The sequence below is a fragment of the Pocillopora verrucosa genome, chromosome 9, assembly GCF_036669915.1.
Source record: "Pocillopora verrucosa isolate sample1 chromosome 9, ASM3666991v2, whole genome shotgun sequence".
NCBI lineage: Eukaryota > Metazoa > Cnidaria > Anthozoa > Scleractinia > Pocilloporidae > Pocillopora > Pocillopora verrucosa.
This window is the reverse complement of record NC_089320.1, coordinates 8,066,623-8,090,298: the sequence shown is the minus strand read 5'-3', so window position 1 is coordinate 8,090,298 and position 23,676 is coordinate 8,066,623. Positions and strand designations below refer to the sequence as shown.

Genomic DNA, 23,676 nt, shown 5'->3' with positions numbered 1-23,676 from the left:
AAGTACTCTATTACTGTTAGTGATAACTTCAAATCTGATTACTGTCCTCTATGAAGCATGACGAATGGTAATCATCTATCTGTTTTGAATTTTTTCTTCAGAAGATACAACCGAATTCGAACATTCTTCCTTAGTCAGTGTGTCACCATAGCGTCCGTAGACAGGTACCAGCAACGGTAAACACAGAGGCATATCAAGATTAACTCAATGTGGCTAATATGTTCTACGCTTGTTCATTTTAGGACTCATAAACAACGGAATTTTATGGATTGAAGGTGAGATTACTTATGTGTGGCCTTTTCTGTTCCCATTCTGTACATTGACAAACCCGAAGAACCGAACTTTCAAACAGAGCCATGTCATAATAGATTTTAGCTTTTCCGACATGTTTTACTCACAACGTGTTACTTATGAACGAAGGTTACGCTCCGGGTAAAATGTCGTTCTTTATTTCACAATGTGAGGGAAACAAAAGAGTGACTTAATCACTACACGGAGCAGATCCTGAGGGAGAGTCTTAGCGCCTGCCCAAAATTGTAACTTCTAATTGTCTCGGGAGTGGGAAGCCAATTTCTCATCAAAACACAAAGCTAGAGGCTCAGTTGTTGGCCATTAACAATGAAAGTTAATGGAAAACAACCGACAACTGATCCTTCAATCTTCTACTGGGTGACACGCTTTCTCTTTGCTCTTTTCCTTACACAATACGTAGAGGTACACTAGGCCTTTGAGAGACATGGAACATCCAGGTGCCGAAATGAATACTGTATGTGTCATTCCAACTTGATTAAATGCGACTTTGATTCAGACAGCCTCATGAACCTTAAAACTAGTATGTCTTAGGCTGTCCGAATGACCGTAAAAAAAATTTACTGATTAGTGAGCAGCGCCGCGTTGTTAAAGACGGGGTCAGAATATGGCTATGAGACACTATTTTTAAGAAACGAAAAGATTTCCGATATTTGAAATTGTTGGTTTCTGACCTTGTTGACCTTGCGATACCAATATTTCCTCGACCCAGCTACGGAAAGAGCTGAGCTTTGGAGGGAAACAATACGGACTCGCGCGGCAGGCAAATGGTGTTTAGGTAACATTTATGACGGTCTCAATGGGGGGAGGGGGGGGGGTATTTTTATCCGATTTTGATAGATGACGGTACTAAAATTCATAGGGCCTTTTTCAGTTGAATTTTCTGGCTTTTGATGGTTGACTTTTACTGAATAGATGTTTCTGCGATGATTTAGAATCACTATTAAAAGTTGTTCAATAATTTTGAATAAAGGGTGTGGTGTCTTTTCCCGCGTATTTCGTAAAGCTAGAATTATGATAATTTATTTTCTTTGTTTTTTGTTCTCCTGGCAGGGTAAGGTAGGTTAGGTTCATGCGAAAATTAAAACTCGTTGCTTGTTTAACCACTACTTTCCTGAAAGTCGCATTTATTTTCTAAACGGTAGCATAAATGGTTGAATGTATACATGTCAGACGTAGTTTATGAATTAAGATGCGTGTCGATTAGCCCCACTTATAGAGGAAACGTGACTGCAGTTTTCTTCTGATTCGTCTTTACGGGTACACGACGAGGGATAGTTTGCCTTTGATAGAACTTCACAGGGGAGTATGTTTCTAAAGAAATGTAATACTTTGTAGAATATTACAAAATAATTTTGTTTTATCAGCTGAGTTGATAGTCGGTTGTGAATATATGGAAGTCATATATTTGAACTGTGGTTAAAGACGTGAATATGAAAGCGATCTTCGTAGTAATGAACACTACTTAGGTAGTAGTGAAAAGAAGGCCTTCTTTTCACTACTGCTTAAGAAGTGTTCATTACTGAGAAGATCGCTTTCATATTCATGAGTTGATAGTGTAAATCGGCTACTGTAAAGAGTTTCTAATGCTTACGTTTCGAATTTTAGCCCATTATGAGAGCCAAGGGCAACAAAGGGCTAACGCTCGAAGACCAATTTGCATTATCGACTCAGTTGATTAAACCTATTCAGTCCTTTGTCAGACGAAGTGAAGCGTAACAACTATGACCTCTAGTCGTGATTAACTACTATTTTCAGACAATACCTTAGTTGCCGATATTATAGGTGCGAAAAACATCAGCAGAACTCTGCAGTTCCAATTCTTCTAGCCTTGAACATGGTATAGCAAAGTCGATGGTCTCTTTATACAAGAACTCAATCCCGATACAGGCTCGTGAACGAAGCCCATAAGAACCAGAGTCTATGTTTCACGCCTCCTTGTTTCTTTACTTTCTTCATTTTCTCTTCTTCTAATGTATTCGTCAAAGCGCTACTTACTCAAATATTTGCATAGGCTTCGCACAGGGGTTTACCTGCAGTTTTTCAATTGGCGAGCAATGACACTACCGCATGTGAGGTCGCTTTTTATATCGCGAGAATTCATTGCCACTTCACTCGACCGAAGTGCTGTCCTCGCTCTATTATCCTAGAGACAACTTCCCTTTCTCTGGAAAATGTCACTTATGATAAACGACTTGGAGGTTTTCCACTTGGGCAATCGATGTTTTGAGCGAATTCTGGTTTTATCTTATGAGACCCTTACCAGACCCTTAAACAAGGCAACAGACTGTTGTGTAATCTGTGTTAGAGTTCCTTATGAGCCACTTCATTTTGTCGATTCTTTCGGCCCGTTGTCTTCTCTTACTTCATTGCTTTCTTTTACTTCTTGCACTTTGTGCGTTTTTGAACTTCAACAACATTTTGAGCGCCCGGTTTGAACGATATTCTGAGCAGGCAATCCTTTGCACTTTATCCCGAAATCAACGCGTGAAACTGAGCATGACATGAAAATGCTGAATTCTGGGAAGGAATGGTGCCAATTGTCACAGGCGAATAATTAGTTCAACGCGGACTAAATAAATTTTGCACTGTCATGTTAGGCGAGTGCCGAGCACAATTTATTCGCCAGTCGAATTTAAGTCAAATCCACTGGATGAAGGTTGTTCAAAAGTCGACATTTTCCTGTAAATAATCAAAGAATTATTCGATTTGGCAAATGGATATTCCAATGTGTGACACAGCAATGCAGTAAGTTGATCCTCATTCTATAGTCTTGACGATCTCGTATTCGACTATAACTCCGTATCGCATTTCTTTTTCCTGAAACAAACTCGTGGAATTAAAATTGTTGGAACAGGACAAGCCAACATACGGCAATACGAGGGTTAAAATGTGCCTACAACGATATGTTATGCTCCACTTGAGTTAAATCAACGGCCTCTTACGAGCAAGCTCGAGCAAATTTTCTGTTTGATTGATGATAAAAACTAACGAATAAGATATTCTCTTTCACTTACCATTCTTCTTGCATAAAAAGTTAGTGGTTGTGCTTAAGAAAATTTTAGTTTTCTCGATAGCCATTAACATTATGTTTTAGAACAGAAACAAACAAGAAATTTATTCCGCATTGGTTTATTCAATATAAGCAGCAGTAACCAAAGTCTCAGGTCATTCTGGCCTAATATTTGCCACAGGAATGTAAATTATCTTTTGAAAATACACCAAATAATCTCTTTGATTTTTTCTGTTACCCTCAAGGAGTAAAGTCGCTGTCGTATGGGACTCAACTCTCCGAAATGTCTGGAAACATTTTTTTTCCCATAAATCAGTCGAGAATTTCCACTTTCGTAAATGCTTTGATTCACTGATGCATGCTTTTACAACTTTACAACTGTCACGGTAAAACAAAAAATTCACGGCAAGTCAAAGTTATCTTACGGCTAACAAAAACAACTAAAGGCAGAACAAAATTTACCCACAACGAAACAACTTTCCGAGTTTAAAAGGAGTTTAGTCAGCGGTTGTCATCTGCATTCAAAATGATACGTTGTGTATTAGATAGCAGTTTATAGAGCCGTTGATTTTAGGTACTTTGTGGTTTGTCTTAGACAACTTCGACCATGTGTTATGATTAGTGTGGCAGTGACTTTAGATCCAAAAGAGAGGTAAATGCTACTATTTTAGATAGGAAAACTCACTCACCACTTATTAAAAGTGAAACCTAACCAACTTTTTTTTTACTATTTTTATTAATATTACTGTTATTGTTGATATTGGGACATTACTTTTACTATTTAAGTTTGTGTATTAATGATTACTGGCTCTACTGAAGTTTGACAAGAGGAAATGCGGTGTATTCGGCCATGAATAATATTTTACCCGCTGTTCACTAAAAATGCCAATCTCTCGTGTCAAAATTGTATTTCCCATTGATCATAGTTATAGACAAAAGTCAGGGGCATTCATTTGTTGTTCCCTATCGTTCACACTTTTAATGCTTTGGTTCATTTTGAGGCCGTGATATCTTGTCTCGTGATTTGGCTAATTTATTTGAAAGGACTCCTAGAGAGTTCTGTCGGTTTGTGAGAAACAATAGCAAATAAAAACAATAGACATTTAAACCTCTCCTCATTAACAACTTTCGCGTTTTAAGTACCAACGTACGTATGTATGGTTATTTCCTTCACTTCCTTCACTATTCTTATAAAACATGTGGTCTTCGAGTATTGGTTCCATCTCCATGAAAAAAAGTAACAACGCGGAATGAGAAACGCTTTCTACGGCTTCTGAGAGTTCACTTTCTGAAAGACTCGCGGATTTTGCAAATATTTTTTTTTCTCTCAGATAATCAATGATGAATGTCGAGAATGCCACGAACCTCACAGAAGGACAAGGACGCCTCCCATCAAAAGGCTCACTGTCTATTCATCAGAAAGCACTTTACCTATTTTGGTTATCAGTTATATCGCTGGCAGTTTTTAGGAAGCTTCTGTTCTTTTTCAAAGTGCCAGCCATTCATACGTTTCGCCTGACAGCTTCTGGTAAAGTCTGTCTGTCTGTCTGCCTGCCTGCTTGCCTGAGTTCTTTCCTCTGTGAGATAATTTCACTTCCCTCGCCTTTTGTGACTTTATAATAAAAGTAGGGGATTTTAAAAATGGCCCGAAATCATTAAGTTGAGCTGATAGGTCCCACACCACTGATTTTTTGCTGAATGTCTCCGTTCACACACAGTTTTGACTAACCATAATTAACTTCATCTGCATCTAATTAAATCTACAAAAGGATATCAAGTATGAAGACCCTTCTGAGAAGCGTTTCCTATAGTTTCTTTCTCAAAGATCTCACTCTCTTTTTTCTTATTTCCTCCATAAGATAATGAAAACTGTCAGCTTGGATGGGCAGAAAATGGTGACGTACCGCAAAAAGCTGTCCAGAGTAAGGAACATCACGCTATTGTGCAGGAGAATGATGTCGGAGCAAAGTCTGCATCACAAGCACCTGGCAGTTCCAGACCGTCAGTGGATCATTTTCTCTACACTGTGGCTGTATTTGGGTTTATTATGTTCTTCTATTATTTGTGCGATGATGAACACTATTTCCCCGTCACTGAACGCACGTATTCACGAGACTTATTTTGGTTTCTAGTCCTCCTACTTTTTGCAGTAAGCGTTGGAATGACGAGGAAGGAGACTACAGACAAGATTTTAAACCGAGAACAGACCGAGGAGTGGAAAGGCTGGATGCAAGTCATGTTTGTGTGGTATCACTACTTCAAGGCTGCAGAGACTTACAATGCCATCAGGGTGTTTATTGCTGCTTACGTTTGGATGACTGGTTTTGGTAAGTTGGTGACTTTTTTCAGTCAGCTACATTACGAATCTTAAGTACATACGTTCTTGAGACACAAAAGGCAGACAAAAAACCTATTCAACCGAAAAAAGAGTTGAATTACTCCTAGCGTGCTTTCTGTGAGATCAAACGATCAGCTGAAATGAGAGCGAAGGAGAAGAAGGAGGAAAAAATTCGGAATTTCCGATAGAAAGAACTCTCAACCACGGCTGGCGTTGAGTCTCAAAAACGTAGGAGTTATTCAGTTCCCTATTAGAACTTGAAGGGTTGAGGTAAGATAAACGTCTCGAGGAAAACTAAATGGTTAATTCATGAAAGCGTCACGCGTTGTGTGACTCGGTGTTAGGAGAGGAGCCGTTGAGAATTTGAACGTTATAAGGAATAGTATTAGGAACGATATATGGTCGATTTACACAGAAGAATATTTCGAAATATGAACATTTTACAGGTAAAATCAATAAAACTTATTCACATCTTGTGTGTCCGCGGTGGTTTCTGGCGATTTCTGCCGTTTAAGCTTGTTTTGCCATCACTGTTCTTGTTATAAGTCGTCTTAAAACAGGAATAACAGTGATGGCAAAACAAGCGGTAGATATCACCAGAAAGTGCAACAGATACACAAGATGTGAGTAAGTTCTATTGATTTTACGTGTAAAATGTTCGTACTTTAAAATATTTATCGTTGTAAATCATCCATATTTCGTTCCCCATACTATTCCATACAAGGTGTTGAAATTCTCAACGGTTGCTCTTGTAGCTGAGATTCAGGGCTGAATCATACAGCGATATGTAAGGAACATTGCGGCACATTAGACTGATATTGAATAAAACTAATGGCCTACAGCTTTCGTCTTTGTTTTGATCACGATGTCAGCCTCCTAACTTTCCAGTAATTTTTACTGAATGATTTCGATATCCGTAGATTTTCTTTTCTTTTTGGTATGTTAGATATGGAATAAATTTCTGATTTGGAGACTGATGTGGTAAAACGGAAATTTAAAATAAAACCGTCTGCTCGTAAGATTCCAGATTTAAATTAACGCAAAAAAAAATTGTCAATACCTATAGTTAATATTTCATGGTTAATCTCCTTTTCACTTTTCTTTTTGTAAATACATTATGTATCTCTTTCCCTTTAGGTAATTTCTCGTTTTTCTGGGTTAGGAGAGACTTCAGCCTTTACCGAGTGCTCAAGATGCTTTTTCGACTTAATTTCTTGGTGGTAATAACATGTTTGGTGGTACGCAATGAATACATGTTATATTACATCTGTCCAATGCACACGTTTTGGTTCCTATCTGTCTACTGCTTCATGAAACTTCTGAATACTTGGAATGAAGACCCAAAAAAGATGACCGTAAAATTTATGATATATTTCCTTCTTGTCTTTTTAATGTTTGATGTACCAGGTGTCGGATATGTTGTTTTTAAACCTTTGAGCTTTATTCTTAGCTATGAGAATTCTCTTCACGAGTGGATGTTCAGGGCGGGGCTCGACCACTATGCCACTCTCCTGGGCATGCTCTGTGCTTACTTTCATCCCAACTTTGAGCGACTTATGAGATATTTGGACGAAAAGTCGTCTGCCAAACGAATTGCCATACGGTGTGGAATTGCATCCGTTTGCCTCACCGCCTTTGCTCTCTGGGTGCGGTACATCTTTGCACTAGAAAAGTATGAGTATAACAAACTCCACCCATATTTTTCCTTTGTCCCTCTGCTATCATACATTTTCTTACGGAATGTGTTGCCGGTTTTTCGAAAGTACTATTTTTACATGTTTACGTGGCTAGGGAAAGTTACACTAGAAACGTACATCTCTCAACTGCATATTTATCTCCAGGGTAACGCTAAGTTTCTGATCTCATTTTTCCCTGGATACCCACTCCTGAATTTTGCTTTTGCGTCTGTTCTTTACCTTTTCTTGTCATATCAATTGTTTCATCTAACCGTTGATATCAGTTCGTTTCTTATACCCAAGGATTACAACTCTTTGATGAAGACGCTTGCTATTGGAATTGTGTGGTTGACGATGTGCTACTTTGCAGGGTTTAGTCTGACAGGATTGTATTTTTCCTAAAATAATTTGTTCCTTGTTCACTTTGATGGATACCACTCCATATACAATCATTCGCGCGACTCAAACAGAATATACACCAGTATGACCGCAACTAGTCTCTTTGAAAAGAGAATTTATGGCATAAAAGTAAACTGAGTTAAGGGGGCAAATCGTGAACCAAGTTTAAGTCAGTAGTTTAAATTTTCCTTTATTTCATAGATCTCTTATCTAATACATAAAATTTCAAATTTTATCATATAGTTCATTCTTTACAAAATAGTCATTGACCCAATTTTCAAATTTCACTTAATCAAAGGAAATAATATTGTACCTACAGCAGAGTGCCATTTGAGCGCGCTAAGTACGTTTTATTTCTAACGCTGGGAAATTAAGGAGAATCACGTGTGTTTCAATAAATATATCATATAAATCCATCCAGCCAGTAATCAGGTAGCATTGTAACTTTATATTGACGACTTTTGACTTTATACTTACTCTCATGCATCATCCACATGTACGCTTTGTTTAGAAATTACAATAAAGCATTGAGCCGTGAATTTAATTAAACAAGTTAAAAACTTCAACTGGGGATAAATAATAGCAAAATGACTTAAGAAATTCGAGCCTTAAGGTATACTCGGGTTAAGCAATAAGTGAGATTTTTTTTCAGTTTACCTTCGAGCAAGCATTACCTATTGTCAAATTTGTACATACTTTTTTTTTGGCATACATGCAGAATATTCCGCGCACACGCAAAAGTGTTCATTAAGCATGATATGCATAGTGTGGATTCATAACGAATGCTGATCATATATAACAACCATGAAATAATCAAAGAGACTGAAAACAAAACACCAAAGTGCTATTGTTGTGCACGATGAGCGCCCATTAGGTAAATTTGACAGGTGGGATACTTGGATATTTAAAACATTCTGACATCTCACCATATTTTCTGTTAGTTATACTATAAATTTGCCTGGAGTGTCGGGTGGTACTGTGCAGGCCAATGCTCGTTGTCTCATTTGTTCCACTTATCTCCTACGGAAACAGCGGCAAATTCTTCAAAGTCCTTAAAAAAAGGAAAAACAATAAAGTTGAAGCTTGTGACCGTCAAAATTGCGTTAACTCCTTAATAAATTCCTCAACAAAGTAATTGATGTAAATGAAAAGGATTTAAGGATGAAAAATTTTGCAAAGATGGGGTTGCCGTTTTCTGTGAGTCCATTTAGTTGTGCCCAAGTTGTTTGCTTTGTTCCTTTCGTCCGTACATACTGATGATGTCAAATCTACTGATGATGTCAAATCTTAGGCTTCTCATACACCGCCAATATGGTGCGAAATTCATGGTAGGTCAACGCTAGTTGTTCACCTCTTCACCTCTTTAATAAAGATTCTTAAGAAAATCTTCTGGGTTTTAAGTTCAAGCCATTTTTGGCTTCTGATGTCAGCGTGTGTTCAAGATGCCCGAGCAACACCCCTGAAACTATAGGTGGCTATATCGCAGGAAGTTCGCAAGGGCGGATTTATTGATGGGGTTGAAGAGAACGGCGCCCTAAGCTAAACTTTTCAAAGTTAAAAAAAATAATACATACCTTTATCTGCGATAGAGCATTCAACAAGCTGGCACGGTGGTCCTCCAAGCCTTTCTCCGAGTTGACTGATAGCTTTCGCAGTGTAATTTCAGACGCACCCGGCTCCGACGCAGTAGACATTCTATGCCTATCTGCGACTGTTTTCCCGTCTTCCACGTCCTTTTCGTCTTCAGTGGGTATCTCCACGGAAAGGTTGTGAAATGCTACCTTAGAACCTGAAGCGGAGAAGCGCTTCCTCCTCAACTCAGCACTATCAGCTAAGTTAGGTCTCGAAAACGATTGATCGCCTGGTGCGCCTTCTGAGCTTACTGAGATTTTCTTTTCCAAAAATTGTTTCTTTGCAAAGATGGGTGAATCTTTCAAACCCGAGTCTTCCTGTGAACCCTCAGAGGACCAAGAAACTCTACCATGTCTGAAAGGTTCACCTCCACCTATCTTTCGACCGCCGACGGGTGAGATTTTTCTGAGTTCTTTCTCTAGCACAGCTAAGGATACAGCCGTGCTTTGCCTTCGCACGGCTTCCAACGTTTCCTGTGTCCTTGGGACCTCTCTGTCTGACTTATCCTCCGCCGACCCCTGAGAAGACGTGGACTCGGAAGGAGAGTTTTTAAATTCATTGCGTTTTTGTTCTACTTGAATTCTGTTACTCGAGCTTTTGGCGAAAGAGTGCTTCCTCACTGTTTTCGTTTTCATGACGTTAATTGTATCCAATGCTTGCGCTTCGATCTTCTTGTTATCAAGCAAGTCTTTTTCAATTGTCTTCAATTCCCGATTCACTTGTTCAAGTCTCTCCTCAACGCGATGTCTATCCTCAGTGCTCGCTGCCTCATCTTTCCCCAGAAACTTCTTCACAGTGTTTTTCTTTTCTTGTGTCTTATTTATTTTCTTTTTCAACACATCTTTCTCAAGCGTAAGTGAGTTTCGGCGCTTCTTTAATAGCGTTTCCTTTTTCAGAGTTTTGAGTCTTTCTTCCTCTGCAAGTTTCTCAAACTGCTCTATAATCTTATTAGCGCCTAGCTTCGGGGAAGATGGACTAATTTCTGTATTCGCCCCTTGTGTCCTCGACAAAGACAGAGTTCTACGCTTTGTTTCGTCGATCGCTGCTTCTCCACTTGTGGGCTCAGACATCACTCCATCCGGGGTAATAGAAGCAGAACGACGCTCTTTCAAAGCCGCGGCCGCTGACCTCTGCCATGCTTTTTGGGCCTTCTTAACTTTGTCAAATCTCTGTTGCCCTATCTGTTGCATCAACTGCTGATCTTGGAGAAGTTTCAATACGCCATCAAGTGATGTGGGTCTACAAGCGAAAGTACTTGGCTTTGGCAAACCTTCACTAGGACTGTTTGTTGATAATGTTTCTTCGATTTTCTGCGACCCTACCGGAGAGTTAGAGCTGGTCTCTTGAATCTCGTCATTTTTCTGATAAATGTCGGCTGGGGACTGATCTGTCGCACAGAATGAGGAAGTTTGGCCAACATCTCTGGATTTATGTTCTGTTTCAACATTCACTACATCGCTGCGTTCACGTTTAGAGCTGAAAGAGTAGATCGTAATTTGACTTAGTCATTTCAGTCGCAGTTGTCTCTTAGTTGAAGGCCCTAAGGTGCTTAGAAAAGACAAATTTGAGAATGGTGTTCGTCCGATCAAGGAGGAAATATTTTCTATTGACATTACCATTCTCTTGCTGGTTATTTAAAATGTTTTTTAGTTTTGGAAAGGAGACCATTTTAACCATAAATGACTAACAGAACTTCCAAATAATTTATGCCGTTAATTTGTGAACAAAAAAGGAAGAAATTTTGCTTGGACGGGGAGCTTGCTGATTTCTGCCAACTTTCCCACTCGCTATCTCTGAAAAAGTATGGTTCATACCACCAGTTTTCCATCGTTTCCAATAATTTTACCAGTCAGCCTAATCAGTATAAATTCCTTGTTACTCAGTTCCACTTCGCTCTGAATTACATTAAGGGTCGTCCATATGTGAGTATTTCATTTAGGTACAAACCTTTCAATGGCGTCTGCTTCTTCTGCTACTACCCTCAGCAACCTCATCCAACTTAACATCTCCTTCTCCGAATCAGCGGCAAAACATAAATCTTCTTTTTCTGAAGGAACATTCAGTTCAAAACTAAACTTCTTAGTTTTTTTGCTGCCGCACCGTACTTCGCATTGTCTCAGGGGGATCGATCTCGTTGGCACCATTTCATCAGGTCGTCTGAACAGATGCAGTTTATCCTTCTGTAACACACACCATCGCTTTGTCCACAGCCCTTTACCACTCCTCATAAAAAGACAGGAAGAGTGTTTCACGTTCGTAATAAGTTCCTGAGACACTTGCACATTTGGTACCGTGCGACTGCGACGTTTTCGCTTGCCAGGAAAATGGGCGATGGCTGGTATGGCGTTAGAGATTGAGCGGTGAAGTTTACTTCTGGTCTTTCTCTCTTCCTCCTGTATTGAAGAGAACCAACGCATTTTAGTGCTAAGCTATGTTTGTTACTTCCCATAAATTTATTTTGCAGTAGACTGACATTAGACTCGCGATTACAGCTTTTCAAGGTTTCAGCACACAGAGTACCTGCTCTCCTTCGGAAAAGGATCGCCATCTTTCAACTGGCTCAGGTTGCAGCGGTTCATTTCTAGCAGCAGATTCGCTCTCATCACTCTCTGAGTTAGACACGTCACCAGCTGTAGACGGCTGAAAGACAAAAAAAATCTTGCTCAGAATAAGGGACTTCGAAAAATAAGAGGCTTTTCCTGATTTACCCGAGGTCCAATAATCGCAAAGCTCATCGAGGTTAAATTTTGATTCCCCACATTACAACTGAATTAACACCTTTTGTCGACCTCTGATACTTCAAGCCACTAACCCGAGGTGATGGATTAAGCGGAGTGTTTGGTCTCACAGGATGACCAGTTGGTGATGTGGGCGCCTCTTCTGTCTTCTGAAACACGTCATCTCTATCGATTGAATCACCCTGGGTTTTACCCAGTAGGCCTCGGTGTGTTCTGTCTTCGTCCGTTGAGCTCCAAGTTAACACTGGTCTTCGGGGATTCTTGGGTGAGTTAACGATGGACCCACTTATTACCTTCTTCCACTCATTGTACTCTGTTTGAAAAGGGTAAGAAAATTTACGTTAGTGTATCGATTAAGAAACTTCGATGCTAACATACAGTTCTACTTAACGTCTTAAAATCATTGTCTTCTCCCTCATTGTTGTTCTTTTGTTTACATCCTGAATTAAATTACTTGCGACCCTTATCAAATCTGCATATAAATGGGCACTAAAAACGTAAAAGCAGTTAGTGGCAATCTCGTTCGTGCGATTTCTTCATCCACACCTGATTCGCTTTGGGCTTGCAAAAAGTGTGTTCTCCCAAGAGCTCGACGTATCTCCATGACAAACGGTCGTTGTTGATCGCCCCTGTCTTTCACCACACAGTTGCTGAGCTTTAATTTCACCACAACTGAGTCCTCGCTGTCTTTATCATCGTGTATATGTAGAGTATGATTCTCAAGTTTTACCTTAAAAAGACAAACAAATTTAAAAAGAAACAAATGAATAGAAATGTTAATCAAAGAGATCGTTTAAGCGATGAATCCGGCTCACGTCAGTTTGCTCTTCTCGTTTACTGGCAAAGCGGTTCTCAGGACGGGGAGAAGGCGAGACTGAACTCGATAAGTATCGATGGCAAGGTTAATATCGACTCATCGATAATATTACAATATAACAACATATTTGGGCGATTATCGATCAGATCATATGTAATCATATCAATACTAAAAATAAAGGCTTCTTAAATCGCATAGATTTCAAATGACTGCTTTCAATCGTGATAAATTGATGAGGCCATCATCAAAGGTAACATTCTTAAAATGTCGTTAAGCTTCATATATTGCAGCAGGCGGTCTGAAACTGAAATATCACTTGCCTTGCCTTTTTTTCCTAAACGTTCTATTGGCTGCACCTTAAACACGGGTGAAAACTTGGCTCAAACTTTACATTAAAATGTATCTTTCTTCTTTGAAAGAAAGAAGTTTCATACATCAGTTTTCATCAAATTCAAAGTCGATCGATTGCCCTTGGTTTTGATTGAGGCATCTTAATTGATCTGAGCTGGATTATTTTAGCTGGTAAGGTCGAATATAGCACCAAAAAGGAAGATCGGAGGAAAAGGTGGGATAGAGGAAGGGCAGGCAAAAGAACTTTTTCCTATATACAGTATATTACCCATGCCGCATATGAGAAAATGTCTACCAGATGGTACGATAAGGCATAATAAACTATTCGGTCAAAGTTACTAAGCCAATATGATAAACAAGGTCAACGGCTACCCATAAAACCCGCCCGTCACACAGCGGCGAAATTAAACAGGACCAATACTATGAGTTTTAGTATTGCACGGAGCTAGTGCAACCGTTAATGAGTCATTGTTGTTTTGATGTTAACAAAATTGCATAACAATAACAGCTGGTTGTCACGTCAATAAAACTTGTGTTAACACATAACTTGTGTTATCTCGTCGATGTTGGGTCGCAGAATTAAACTACAAAACAAACAAAGAAATTCGCTGCTTGTAACCTTATTTGTCAAAGGTCCAAGACTACTTCATGCAAGCTTCAACACTTAACAATGGTAAATTAGCTTTCAAATGCTCCCTCATAATCAACACCTCGATGTTAGATAAATGCGGCTACCAGCGTCTCCACGAAAAAAAAATCAACTCGATAATAAGTTGTGGAAAAAACGAAGCGTTTTATGCCACTAACAATGTATTAAAGAAAATTATGGTAACTGCAAAGATTTAGTCAGTTTGCGAAAGTGTTACAGGTAATAATGAAAAATTTTCAGTTTTCAATTATAGCTTAGATGCAAAGCTTGTGATGATTCAATACCCTCCGTCTCGGCTACTTATACTTTGGTTAAATATGCAGATGCTTAAATGTCACCAACTGTACAAATAAGACTAACATACCCAACATTTAAGCCACGTATCATCTTCAACGCGTTGATTAAGAAAGCCTTCCATGGTATGAGAAGTGGTTACTTCGAGTGTACAGCTTTTATTGGATCTCCGCTCCACAGTTGAAGAACCTGGAATAATAAGATTCCAGTACAATGCAAGGCCTGAATACTTGTAGTCGACAGGATGTCAGTAAAAATCCTTACACGTTTAGCATGGAAATAAATTTCACAAAATATTGTCCTGACAATGAGGGAGTAGTTAATAGTTTACGCCCACAATTTTAAACTCCTGGCAGCACGTAGAAGTGTAAATGACGTTGGACACGATGTTGAATATATTGGGCGAGTGTTGTCGCTAAGTGCTAGGGAGTTTGGTTTTAACGCATCATCAATTCGCACAAAAATTTATGATATTTTGGATCAGTTGAGCGGCCAAACTTTCTTCTCGTTTATGTCAATGTTTTTAAAAATACTCGATTTTCTTCGATTAAAGTTTTAGCCACTTTAGGAGAAGGAACCAAAAGAAAAATTAGTCACAAAACAGTATCAGCAATCTATCTAAATTGTTATGTAAATGTTCGTGTACACATTTTGGGAAGACACCGAAACCAAAAATAAGGGAAAGACGGTATAATGGCAGTCCACAAGCATACTGAGGAAAGATGAACCGAAAAAGTTGTGACTTCGCCAACACTTTAAATTAAAACAAAATTTTTAATAAAAGGTGAAAATGTTGTGATAAAAAGACTAAAATATCAACAAAAATTTTTAGTGCTCGGTGCAAACAAACTCGAAATAAGCACATTTAAAATGTCCTTATGCAAGATTAAACCATCTACTCTAAATTCACCCGAAGCCTTGTATGACCTCAATTTCATCGACCTTCTGCCGCCTCCCTTTTTTGTTTTTCAAGGATAATTTTTTTTGAGATCTCAGTGCTTAAGGAAAATATTCAGTTTCATAATAGTTCTCACTAGGCGATAAAATTGGCTTTTCTGTGGTACCTGTGCAGAAAGGCTGTTCCCTTACTTTGATCAATCGATCAATGTGGTCTACCAAACTCACCTGAATCATTTCCATGTTGTACGAAAATGAAGCCGCCTTCTACACTACCAACTGTTGTAACATCTGATGCAGGAACGGCTAATTCACCAACGGGAACAGCTTTGGGTTTCGACTTAGTGAGTTTGTGTCCAATTGAACTAAATAGAGACGTCTTCTTGGTGCTAACGGGAGAAGAATCCTTGCTCTCTTTGACTAATTCCTTACTCTCTGGAAGTGAAGAGCTTCCTGGTATAGACCTGTTAGAGAGAGATCTGGGAGACATGCCTGGGGTTTTCTCGGGTGAATCTGAAACGGGACCTGCATGACAAGGAAGGAAAGTGTAATTTTTATTGTAAAGAGCGAACTTTCCCACGGAGATATTATCGCGTCGGACGGGCATACTGATATAATGTGTTTCAAGTGAGAAAAAAAAACAAAAACATAGCAAAACACGCACACACTCACAAAAACAATTAAAGGCAGAGGAGAAAGCTATCCTAGTACGATACCCCGGATGTACTTCGCCCATAGGTGATTTTCCCGCCGAAAGAGAAGCGCGAAAACACACAATCTGTGTATTTTGTGTTGTTTTTCCGATAGAAAAACGAAACGGAAGGCAAAATTAGAAGATAAAAGACTTAAACAGTGAGTAAAATTAGTTTATCAAAACAAAGACATTCATAGCTGCTTTATTATCATTATTTTTTAACGTATGGTTCAGCGTAACTATAGGTTTTAAGGGATGCCATCTTGTAACAAAAACTAAGAATTCAGCAGTTTAAAGGCGCTCGAAAGTCACTCACTTGGAAAATTCTCAATCGATTTTATTTCGTCATTTAGAACCATTATCCATTCCTCTTGTTCAGCGTCATTTTCTGCGGCGAAAAGCAATTCTTCTTTTTCACCCATCAACACAAATACGTGCTGCTTGTCATCAGGTTCAGTGCCTTCTATCACTGGTTTTACTGATGCACCACGCAGAGGAACCTGGAGCTCAGCAGTTCCTATTCCGAAGTCTTTGTAACAAAATAGAGAGAGCTCTTTGACAACACACCATCGATTTTTCCAATTCATTCCTTTCTTTCGAAGTAGATATCCCGAAAATGTGGTGCTTTGAGAGGAAGTCAACTCACGTGGAGTTTTAATGTCATCTTTACGACCTGCAGGCAATAACAATTAAAAAATAACGAAATGGAATAATTTTATACACTTGCACTCTGGCATGAGTAAGAATTCAAACCACCTCGATATACAGTGCGTATTCGAAGAGTAATCATTGAATACTCTGGTACTCACCTTTCTTAAAGAAAGAGCCTGTTATCCTTGACTTGACACGCGAAGCTTTAGAAGACAATGAATCAGCCAAGGAGCCATGCCTTTTCACTTTTGAGCCTGGACTTTGAAGGTCTGAGACTGACAATGACTTCCCTTCACAACTGCTGACTGATAAAAAACTTCCATCTTGGTGATCTATAGCAGAAGTCATTTTTGACAATTAATGACTTTTTATTTGCAAACAAAAATTAATTTGTCACTGCCCCGTGATAATAAAGACATGCGAAAGATCCGGCACTATGATCTTATGATTTTATTACATTTTTGGAATAGACTGAGTGTATTTTCAACATCTTATATTTACAATAATTGATTGATTGATCTATTCATTTATTGGTTAGTTTAGCTATTTATTCAAGTATGTTTGCTGTTTTTTTCTTTTCAAGAGGAGCCTCCTCGCTAGGGAGCATAAAACCATATTTTCATCAAAATCTGCAAAGGTAAAGTGAATGACCTTGAACTTACCAACTTTGTTGACATTATTAGAAGAGTAGGTCTTGAAAATGCTCTTTTTCTTTTTTCTTCCTTCAGGAGAAACCTCACACCCTTGTATAATGTCTGGTAAAATCTTTGATTTAAAAAAAGTTTTTCAGTGAATGAGAGAGAAACATTGCAAGTCACATATTTTACCTAGAAATTATTGACTGGCAAGATATTCAAATGTAAGCCAATTCCTTTTTTGGCAGAGAAAATAGAATTAATTAAATTAATAGTGCTATTCTCTATCAGTTACCTCTTGCAGTTCCCTAAATGACTCGACATCATCCAATCCTGGTGAGAGATCATTATTCATAACATGCATTTCTTCTTCGTCTTCTTCAACACCAGACATTTTCCATGGAGAAAGAGACCCTGTAACAACATTATCATTATTATCACTCCCACTCCTGCAAGGTTCCGAAATTCTGGTTCCCTCAAGACAAACAGAGACCTTCCTTCTCCAGGTCTGATTCTGCTTTTCAAGTTCTTCAGTACAAGGGTTACTTTTGTTGGGGTCTTTTTCAGACTTGGTCAACTTAAGGTAAGTATCATATGAAATAGCTGGTTGATTCTCTGGTGAGTCTGGACTGCTATCATCCTCTAAAAGTCTTGAAAGGACATAGTTTATCACATATACCCACTCCTGTCTTGAATGATCTTCTGTTGTTGCAAAAGTGATTGTCTCATGAATTCTTGGAACTGATAGAGTAATGGGGAACATTCTACTTTTCTTTCTATCTGTTGGAATAATTTTTGCTCCCTTGAGGGGAATCTGAAACAACATCTTCGTCTCAGACCTATGTCGAAAACATGTTAAGCATTGGTCATTGATGGAAAACCATCTTTTGTGCCATCCTGGATGTTCCCTAATGTACATCACACCACTATGAAGTTCTCCAAATTCATTTGGTTGAAGGTCAAGTGTCTGAACAGAGTAGTCCACGAAGACATTATCTCCTGTGAAGTAACCTTCTTCATGACCATTCACATCACTTTCCCAGCCATCAAGCACTTCAACTTCTGCACTGCTTGTTTCTGAGATTATTGTGTCTCGAGACCAAGCATCCACTGAATCCAGCATGGGTACTTTGAGAGTATCTTTATGTGATGTTGCATCTGACTGAGGCAATGAAGTACTGCATAGAAAGATTCCACTTTCCTCAGTGCTATCTGTCCTTTTGTGACATGGCAGTATTTCTTCACTTTCCTGCAGGTAATGAGAACTTAATTAAAAAATTGTTGCATTTGTCACTCACAAAGCCCAAATTTTTCAATGTTGTATTTCTTTTGGCAGGACTGGAAAGATATTAGAAAATCTGAGAAGTATCTAATGCTAAGATGCAAAATTATGAAAAACTTTGTTTGGACAGGAAACAACACATTTGAGGAAATGGTACAATAATTCAGGTTTAGATTGCATTTTAGTCAAGCAGCACTTCATGAACTTCTTTATCACAATCATAATATTTTGGCTCTGAAATACTTATCATTTAGTATTCTAAAATGTTTTTGGCAAAGTATCAACCAAAATTTCTGTGTAAATTGTCACCTATGTATGGGAAGAACTAAATGTAAACCTGTCAACTTTTCTTGGTCTAGTAATTAATATTTCCCTCACCTAAAACCTGAACTTCCAAAAATTGTTCAAAACAACTTCAGTGCTTCTTTTACTGAGGTGCAAAGGAAATGCTGGTTGACAATTAGAACTCTCCCAGCTATGCAATACTTATGACATGACGTTATCAGGTCTAAAATCAGTTCACTGTAAACAAGTTCTGCATATTTTGTGCATGATATAATCAAGGAATAACACTGAATTCAGGTTACTCTTGTAAAAGAAACCAGGATGGTCAAAAGATGAGAACTTAATTCAATCAAAAAATGTGTGGTCTGCCTTTTTAATTAATTTTTCCCTCCTCAAGAAATGCATTGGGATGATAATGTAAATGTAATCTGAACTCACATGCTGGACAAACAGCGAACTAAGTGTTAACCTTTAGGGCAGTAGATGTGAAATGTTAGATGTAGCAATTTAAAACTGTTAACTGATTGTAGAGGTAAGAGGTCAAACATGCTGCTGCATGACACATTAAGATCAGGTATGATGTTGATTGTGGATTGTTGTTTGAATGCAACAAAGGACTATTCTAAGGATTGAGTATATAGTGTGGCTTCTCTTAGTTCTATCCAAATCTATGAAAGATTGCATGAAACCCCACTTGGATTCTTTACAACATGTGTGAAATCAATTATTTTACAGGGATGCATGTTATGTTAAAAATGCATCAAACGTCGCAACCACCATGTCACCCCTCCAACTTTCATACTTGTCAACCTGGCTGAAAAAATAACATTATTATCTATACTGCAACACCCTACATGTATGTACTATTGTTAAAGATTCATGTTGCAGATTAGACTCTTTCAATAAGATGTAACTCAATGTTGACCTCAGCCTGTTAAAAAAAAAAACAACTGGAGTAAAGTTTAAGATAAGCATGAAGTCAACATTCCCTTAGCTCCCCAATGATGAAACAATATATGTAAAAGAAACAAATTTTTTTGGATGATGCACATGGAAATCTTGCTAGTTTGTAACATGCTTTCCATTTCGTGAACAGCTCAAATACTTTAACTGTTTAAATTCTTTAAATAAAATCTAACAAAGAATGGAGGGAAGAAAGGTCTTGAATAAGACCGTTTTAAAAATGAATGGTACGATACTTTTTGACAATTACTTAAAAAAAAAGAGCCATCACCAGTTGAATACGGTAATTCGCTGAATCGTCTTTTTTCAGACACATTTTTGCATAGAGTGAAAATTTTTGAGTCCAGTCACACGAGAAGAAAAGCGCTTTAATTATAGTCAAACTTGAAAAGAAATTGAAAGAGTTTATTACTTTCATCATGAGCACCGTTGAAATGCTTAATCATCCCCTCGAATTAGTCTACTTAAAAAATTCTGTGACAATCCGGTGGACATACTTGACGGAATAGCAATTTAAACATTTCCCCCAGTTTTTAAAGATTCAAAAATCCCCAAAAATTTACGATAATTATAATAATAATTTTAAAAAATTTAAAAAAACCATCAAAAACGAAAACAAGCCAACAATGAAAGATGAAACATCGCGATTATCGCTAATGAGTGATTTGAAATCAATTATCTCTAATCTCAAATTTAATTTTTGAGGCAACCAGCATGGACAAAAGATAGCGTTAAAGCGGAAAAACAAATGTTCTAGAATTGGTCTCCATCTTGGCGTCAAGCGCACTTATAAATGCTTCACAGTCCTTTTGACCTACCCGCTAAAAAATTCCCAGAGTTCCTTTACGGTGGGAAAATAACACCATAATAAAGGATTACCGAGACCTTTTATCAGCAACTAAAACCAATTGTAGTGAAAAGGTCAGGCAATTATGCCAACCACACAAGCAGTTAGGCGGAAAATAGTAACAGCGACAAAGAAGCTAAGAACCAAAGTTAAAACTGCTTCAATGAATTCTAGTTTGGATGAAGTAGCTTCTACATGCGCACTTATCCAAGTTTCTTGATAGCCCGAATGCACAAACTTTTACTTGGGATGTACGACAACGTTCATTTATTTTAACTATTCGATTAATTATGGGGACATATTTTTGCAGGGAAGTGCAAGAGTATGTAATAAATGTCACTGCTTCCTGCGAATACTACTTCCCTAATTAGTATACTTCCACCCACTATTACACGATGAAACGTACGCGATCGTTCGAGTATGAAAGACAAAGAACACCAGGTAGTTAACGACTACTTAAGTCTTAGGCCTTTCCCACTTCCTTCCAAGAGTATTATCAACCAAAGCTTGTGGTTTACCGTCCAATGAATTAATTATTTTCCTTCTCAAGAAAGCAATAAATGCACGAAACGGATAATTGTTTTATCACACAGTTGCGGATGCTCTTGATATCGTCAAAGAGATTCGAAATGTCAGTATAAAACCACTACGCACTGACACATGGCTGAGCAAATGCCGAGGAGAGAAAAGATTCAACCATTGTAACAGACAGAAATAAGAAAAAGAATAATAGAAAAAGATCTGATCATCATTCACATCGTTCCACACGCCCGCGACCGATTAACCATTTACCCGTAGTGGACAATTTAACGCATACTGCCTACTACTTACTCGCACGCGCTTAAATACAAGGCAATATTCACTGCGATCATTAGCCCGCAGTTAACAAACACGTTGAAAAGAATAAATAAATACCTTTTCGTCTGGTTCAGCTGTTTCTTCGGGCCAATGCGCTTGCTCTGTGTTGTCGTGCGAGTAACCTTTGTTGAAAACAAGGTCGTCGTCTGACCGTAAAAGTAGCGAATGTTGTTGAGGTGATTCCTTGTCGTTACTTGTCACAGTATTTATTTCATCAGATTGAGGGGCAGATCCGAGGTTTTTAAGAATACTCACAAATTCAAGCCGCAAATTTTCTCCTTTTTCGCTCAGATTTTCCGCCGCTAAAATGTCCTCTAGGAACTCGTGTACTCCAGGTAGAGCAAATTTAATCACTATAAAAGAAAAGGCCCACTAAAATTATAATTGATTTACTAAGCTGAAAAGAATAATTATATCAGACCCTACATTTATAGTCCTAACATATATTGGAAAAATTAAAAAAAAAAAAAAAAAAAAAGACTCCATCCGAAATGAATGGATTGGAATTCAATCAAATCGGGATTCAACAAAGCAAACGAGTGCGAGGAATCTGAAGGGATACGTATCGACGGGTTCGAAAACATCAAAATATCACTGATCTGTCAAGACTAGCGAACACTACCTGCCAGTTGGTGTTGCTCAGAAAGACCTTTGATAAAATCGTCAACATTCATCTCATTCGCCAAGCATGAAAAATCATTGCTGTGAAACAAACATTGCTGTCCTCCGCAAGGTCGCAATTGAAATAGGAGCCACACAACAAGTTGGACATTTGAGTCTCCTGCGGAATGTACACACGACGGACAGTTCGCCCCACTGTTGTGTTACCGGATATCCTCGGCGCCTCAACCTCTGAGGACAATTGTCTCGAGAATGTGACACTATCTGAGGAGCACTCTTAAGCTCGTATGCTATATATAAAGTCTCTTTTTGACTTTCCTGATAATGTGTTACAGAGTTAGTGGCCTGCATACATACATTTTCAGCATCATTAATTTTTGCTCATCGGACAGCCACTTTGTTATCAACCTGATGATTGATTTTAGTGCGCATGGCAACGGAGAATTAACAATACAACTGTCAAAGAGTTATCAAGTTTGTATTAACTTGATTATTTGTCTTTCATCTCATTGGACACAAACACAACAGACTTCGGTTACTAATTAAACAGCGCGGGTTGAACTATTATTCAACATGACGACACTGTAGTTACAACGGCTCAAGCGTATGGGAAAAAAAGCAAATAAAGTGATGCTTCCAAATCCTTTCAAAGAGTTATAACATTAAACAAAGCTTTGCACACGACACAAGAAACGATGACTGCGTGCAATTTAAGCCCGCGTGAGGCAGCCTTCCTCTTCGCCTGTGATATCTTGATCTTTTTGCAACACGCACCGTAAAGACTCGAGGACGCTTGGCTTAGGGCGAGAAGCAGTTTTCTTTCATATTTTAATTTTCTGTCAAGGACGTGAGAATGAAGTTTTACCATTGTTAAGGCCGCAAAGTCAATACTGATTTATTAAGCGGAACGGCCATATATCGACGATAAGTAGCCCTACACGTCTGACTAAAAAACCTAAATTCGTAACCTCAGCTTCACGGGGTTCTCAAATGCCAATTAGTATCAAAGTGTTTTTTTCTTCATTACCTATTCATAACAAGAAATTGTAAAGTTTAGCAGGGACTGTTTGGTGGTGTTTGGTGTTTCTTTCCGAATTCTTGATGCGCTCTTCTAACGACTTCTGAACCGATAAGCGCTGTATTAGGGATGAACAAGAAATGCAAAAGTGCCAGAATGAATTTGTGCAATTTATATTAACTATTGAGTTATGTCCTGCGTAAGGAGGACCATATGGCAAGGCAAGGTTACTAATGTAAGAAAGCGAGATAGCACAGTATCCTAAGCATTTGCCAAAGCATTTGTTTGTCTCGCTGAGATGTAATCACTTTAGCTGGAATTACTCAGTTCTAAGCTCTTTTGCTCAATAGATAACATCAGATATCAGCTTGAGAACGTCACTTACCGTTAACAAAGACGCGTGGTTCGTTAAAAAGGCTACAAGAAAGATGTGTCTGTATTCTTGTCAATCGCACGCTGGGAAACGTCGTTTTTGGACGTATCACAAAGAAAACAACTTCTTGGAGGCAACTAAGTGACGTCAAGACGTCATGCTCGAGTTGAAGGTTTTTATTCCCTCGTAACTCACAAGGGATTTCATTTGAAAAGAAAGCATGTTAGCTGACGCAAAGGTCTATCATGTCATCCCTTTTGACTAATCATTGATACCGCCACCGAATTTAGAAGTCTGCAGGAGTTGTAAAAGCCTGTGAGTTTTCGTTGCAGGATT

General features: G+C 38.5%; 2 protein-coding genes across 5 annotated transcripts; one reads left to right on the top strand and one right to left on the bottom strand.

The window, feature by feature from the left end:
- The first annotated feature begins 2,861 nt into the window (after positions 1-2,861).
- On the top strand, positions 2,862-7,918 carry LOC131784681 (uncharacterized). 2 transcript variants are annotated; one of them, XM_066171750.1, is made up of 5 exons: positions 2,862-3,057; positions 4,654-4,850; positions 5,182-5,649; positions 6,798-6,898; positions 7,640-7,918. In XM_066171750.1, exons 2-5 carry the CDS (start codon positions 4,661-4,663, stop codon positions 7,736-7,738), a joined length of 858 nt encoding a protein of 285 aa, XP_066027847.1. In that variant the 5' UTR covers positions 2,862-3,057; positions 4,654-4,660; the 3' UTR covers positions 7,739-7,918. The 2 variants fall into 2 exon arrangements, with proteins under 2 accessions (XP_066027847.1, XP_058957476.1); XM_059101493.2 differs by having other exon boundaries at positions 6,798-7,918.
- Positions 7,919-8,646: 728 nt separating this feature from the next.
- On the bottom strand, positions 8,647-22,351 carry LOC131784680 (serine-rich adhesin for platelets). 3 transcript variants are annotated; one of them, XM_059101491.2, is made up of 14 exons: positions 21,951-22,351; positions 21,386-21,681; positions 17,389-18,342; positions 17,121-17,223; positions 16,617-16,763; positions 16,124-16,480; positions 15,342-15,638; positions 14,287-14,405; positions 12,652-12,835; positions 12,180-12,418; positions 11,888-12,007; positions 11,315-11,760; positions 9,310-10,843; positions 8,647-8,786 (listed from the first exon to the last, which is right to left on the bottom strand). In XM_059101491.2, exons 1-14 carry the CDS (start codon positions 22,000-22,002, stop codon positions 8,736-8,738), a joined length of 4,899 nt encoding a protein of 1,632 aa, XP_058957474.1. In that variant the 5' UTR covers positions 22,003-22,351; the 3' UTR covers positions 8,647-8,735. The 3 variants fall into 3 exon arrangements, with proteins under 3 accessions (XP_058957474.1, XP_058957473.1, XP_058957475.1); XM_059101490.2 differs by having other exon boundaries at positions 16,617-16,790; positions 21,951-22,350; XM_059101492.2 differs by lacking the exons at positions 21,386-21,681; positions 21,951-22,351 and adding an exon at positions 18,754-19,110 and having other exon boundaries at positions 16,617-16,790.
- Positions 22,352-23,676: the final 1,325 nt, after the last annotated feature.

Bases quoted from the DNA above. Each gene is read 5' to 3' on its own strand.
- LOC131784681 (XM_059101493.2), top strand. From the start codon at position 4,661: ATGATGAATGTCGAGAATGCCACGAACCTCACAGAAGGACAAGGACGC. The intron at 4,851-5,181 runs GTAAAGTCTGTC...TTCCTCCATAAG, and splicing joins GTTTCGCCTGACAGCTTCTG to ATAATGAAAACTGTCAGCTT. The intron at 5,650-6,797 runs GTAAGTTGGTGA...CTTTCCCTTTAG, and splicing joins CGTTTGGATGACTGGTTTTG to GTAATTTCTCGTTTTTCTGG.
- LOC131784680 (XM_059101490.2), bottom strand. From the start codon at position 22,002: ATGAATGTTGACGATTTTATCAAAGGTCTTTCTGAGCAACACCAACTG. The intron at 17,224-17,388 runs GTAACTGATAGA...TTTAAATCAAAG, and splicing joins CATTTAGGGAACTGCAAGAG to ATTTTACCAGACATTATACA. The intron at 14,406-15,341 runs GTGAGTTTGGTA...TTATTATTCCAG, and splicing joins ACAACATGGAAATGATTCAG to GTTCTTCAACTGTGGAGCGG.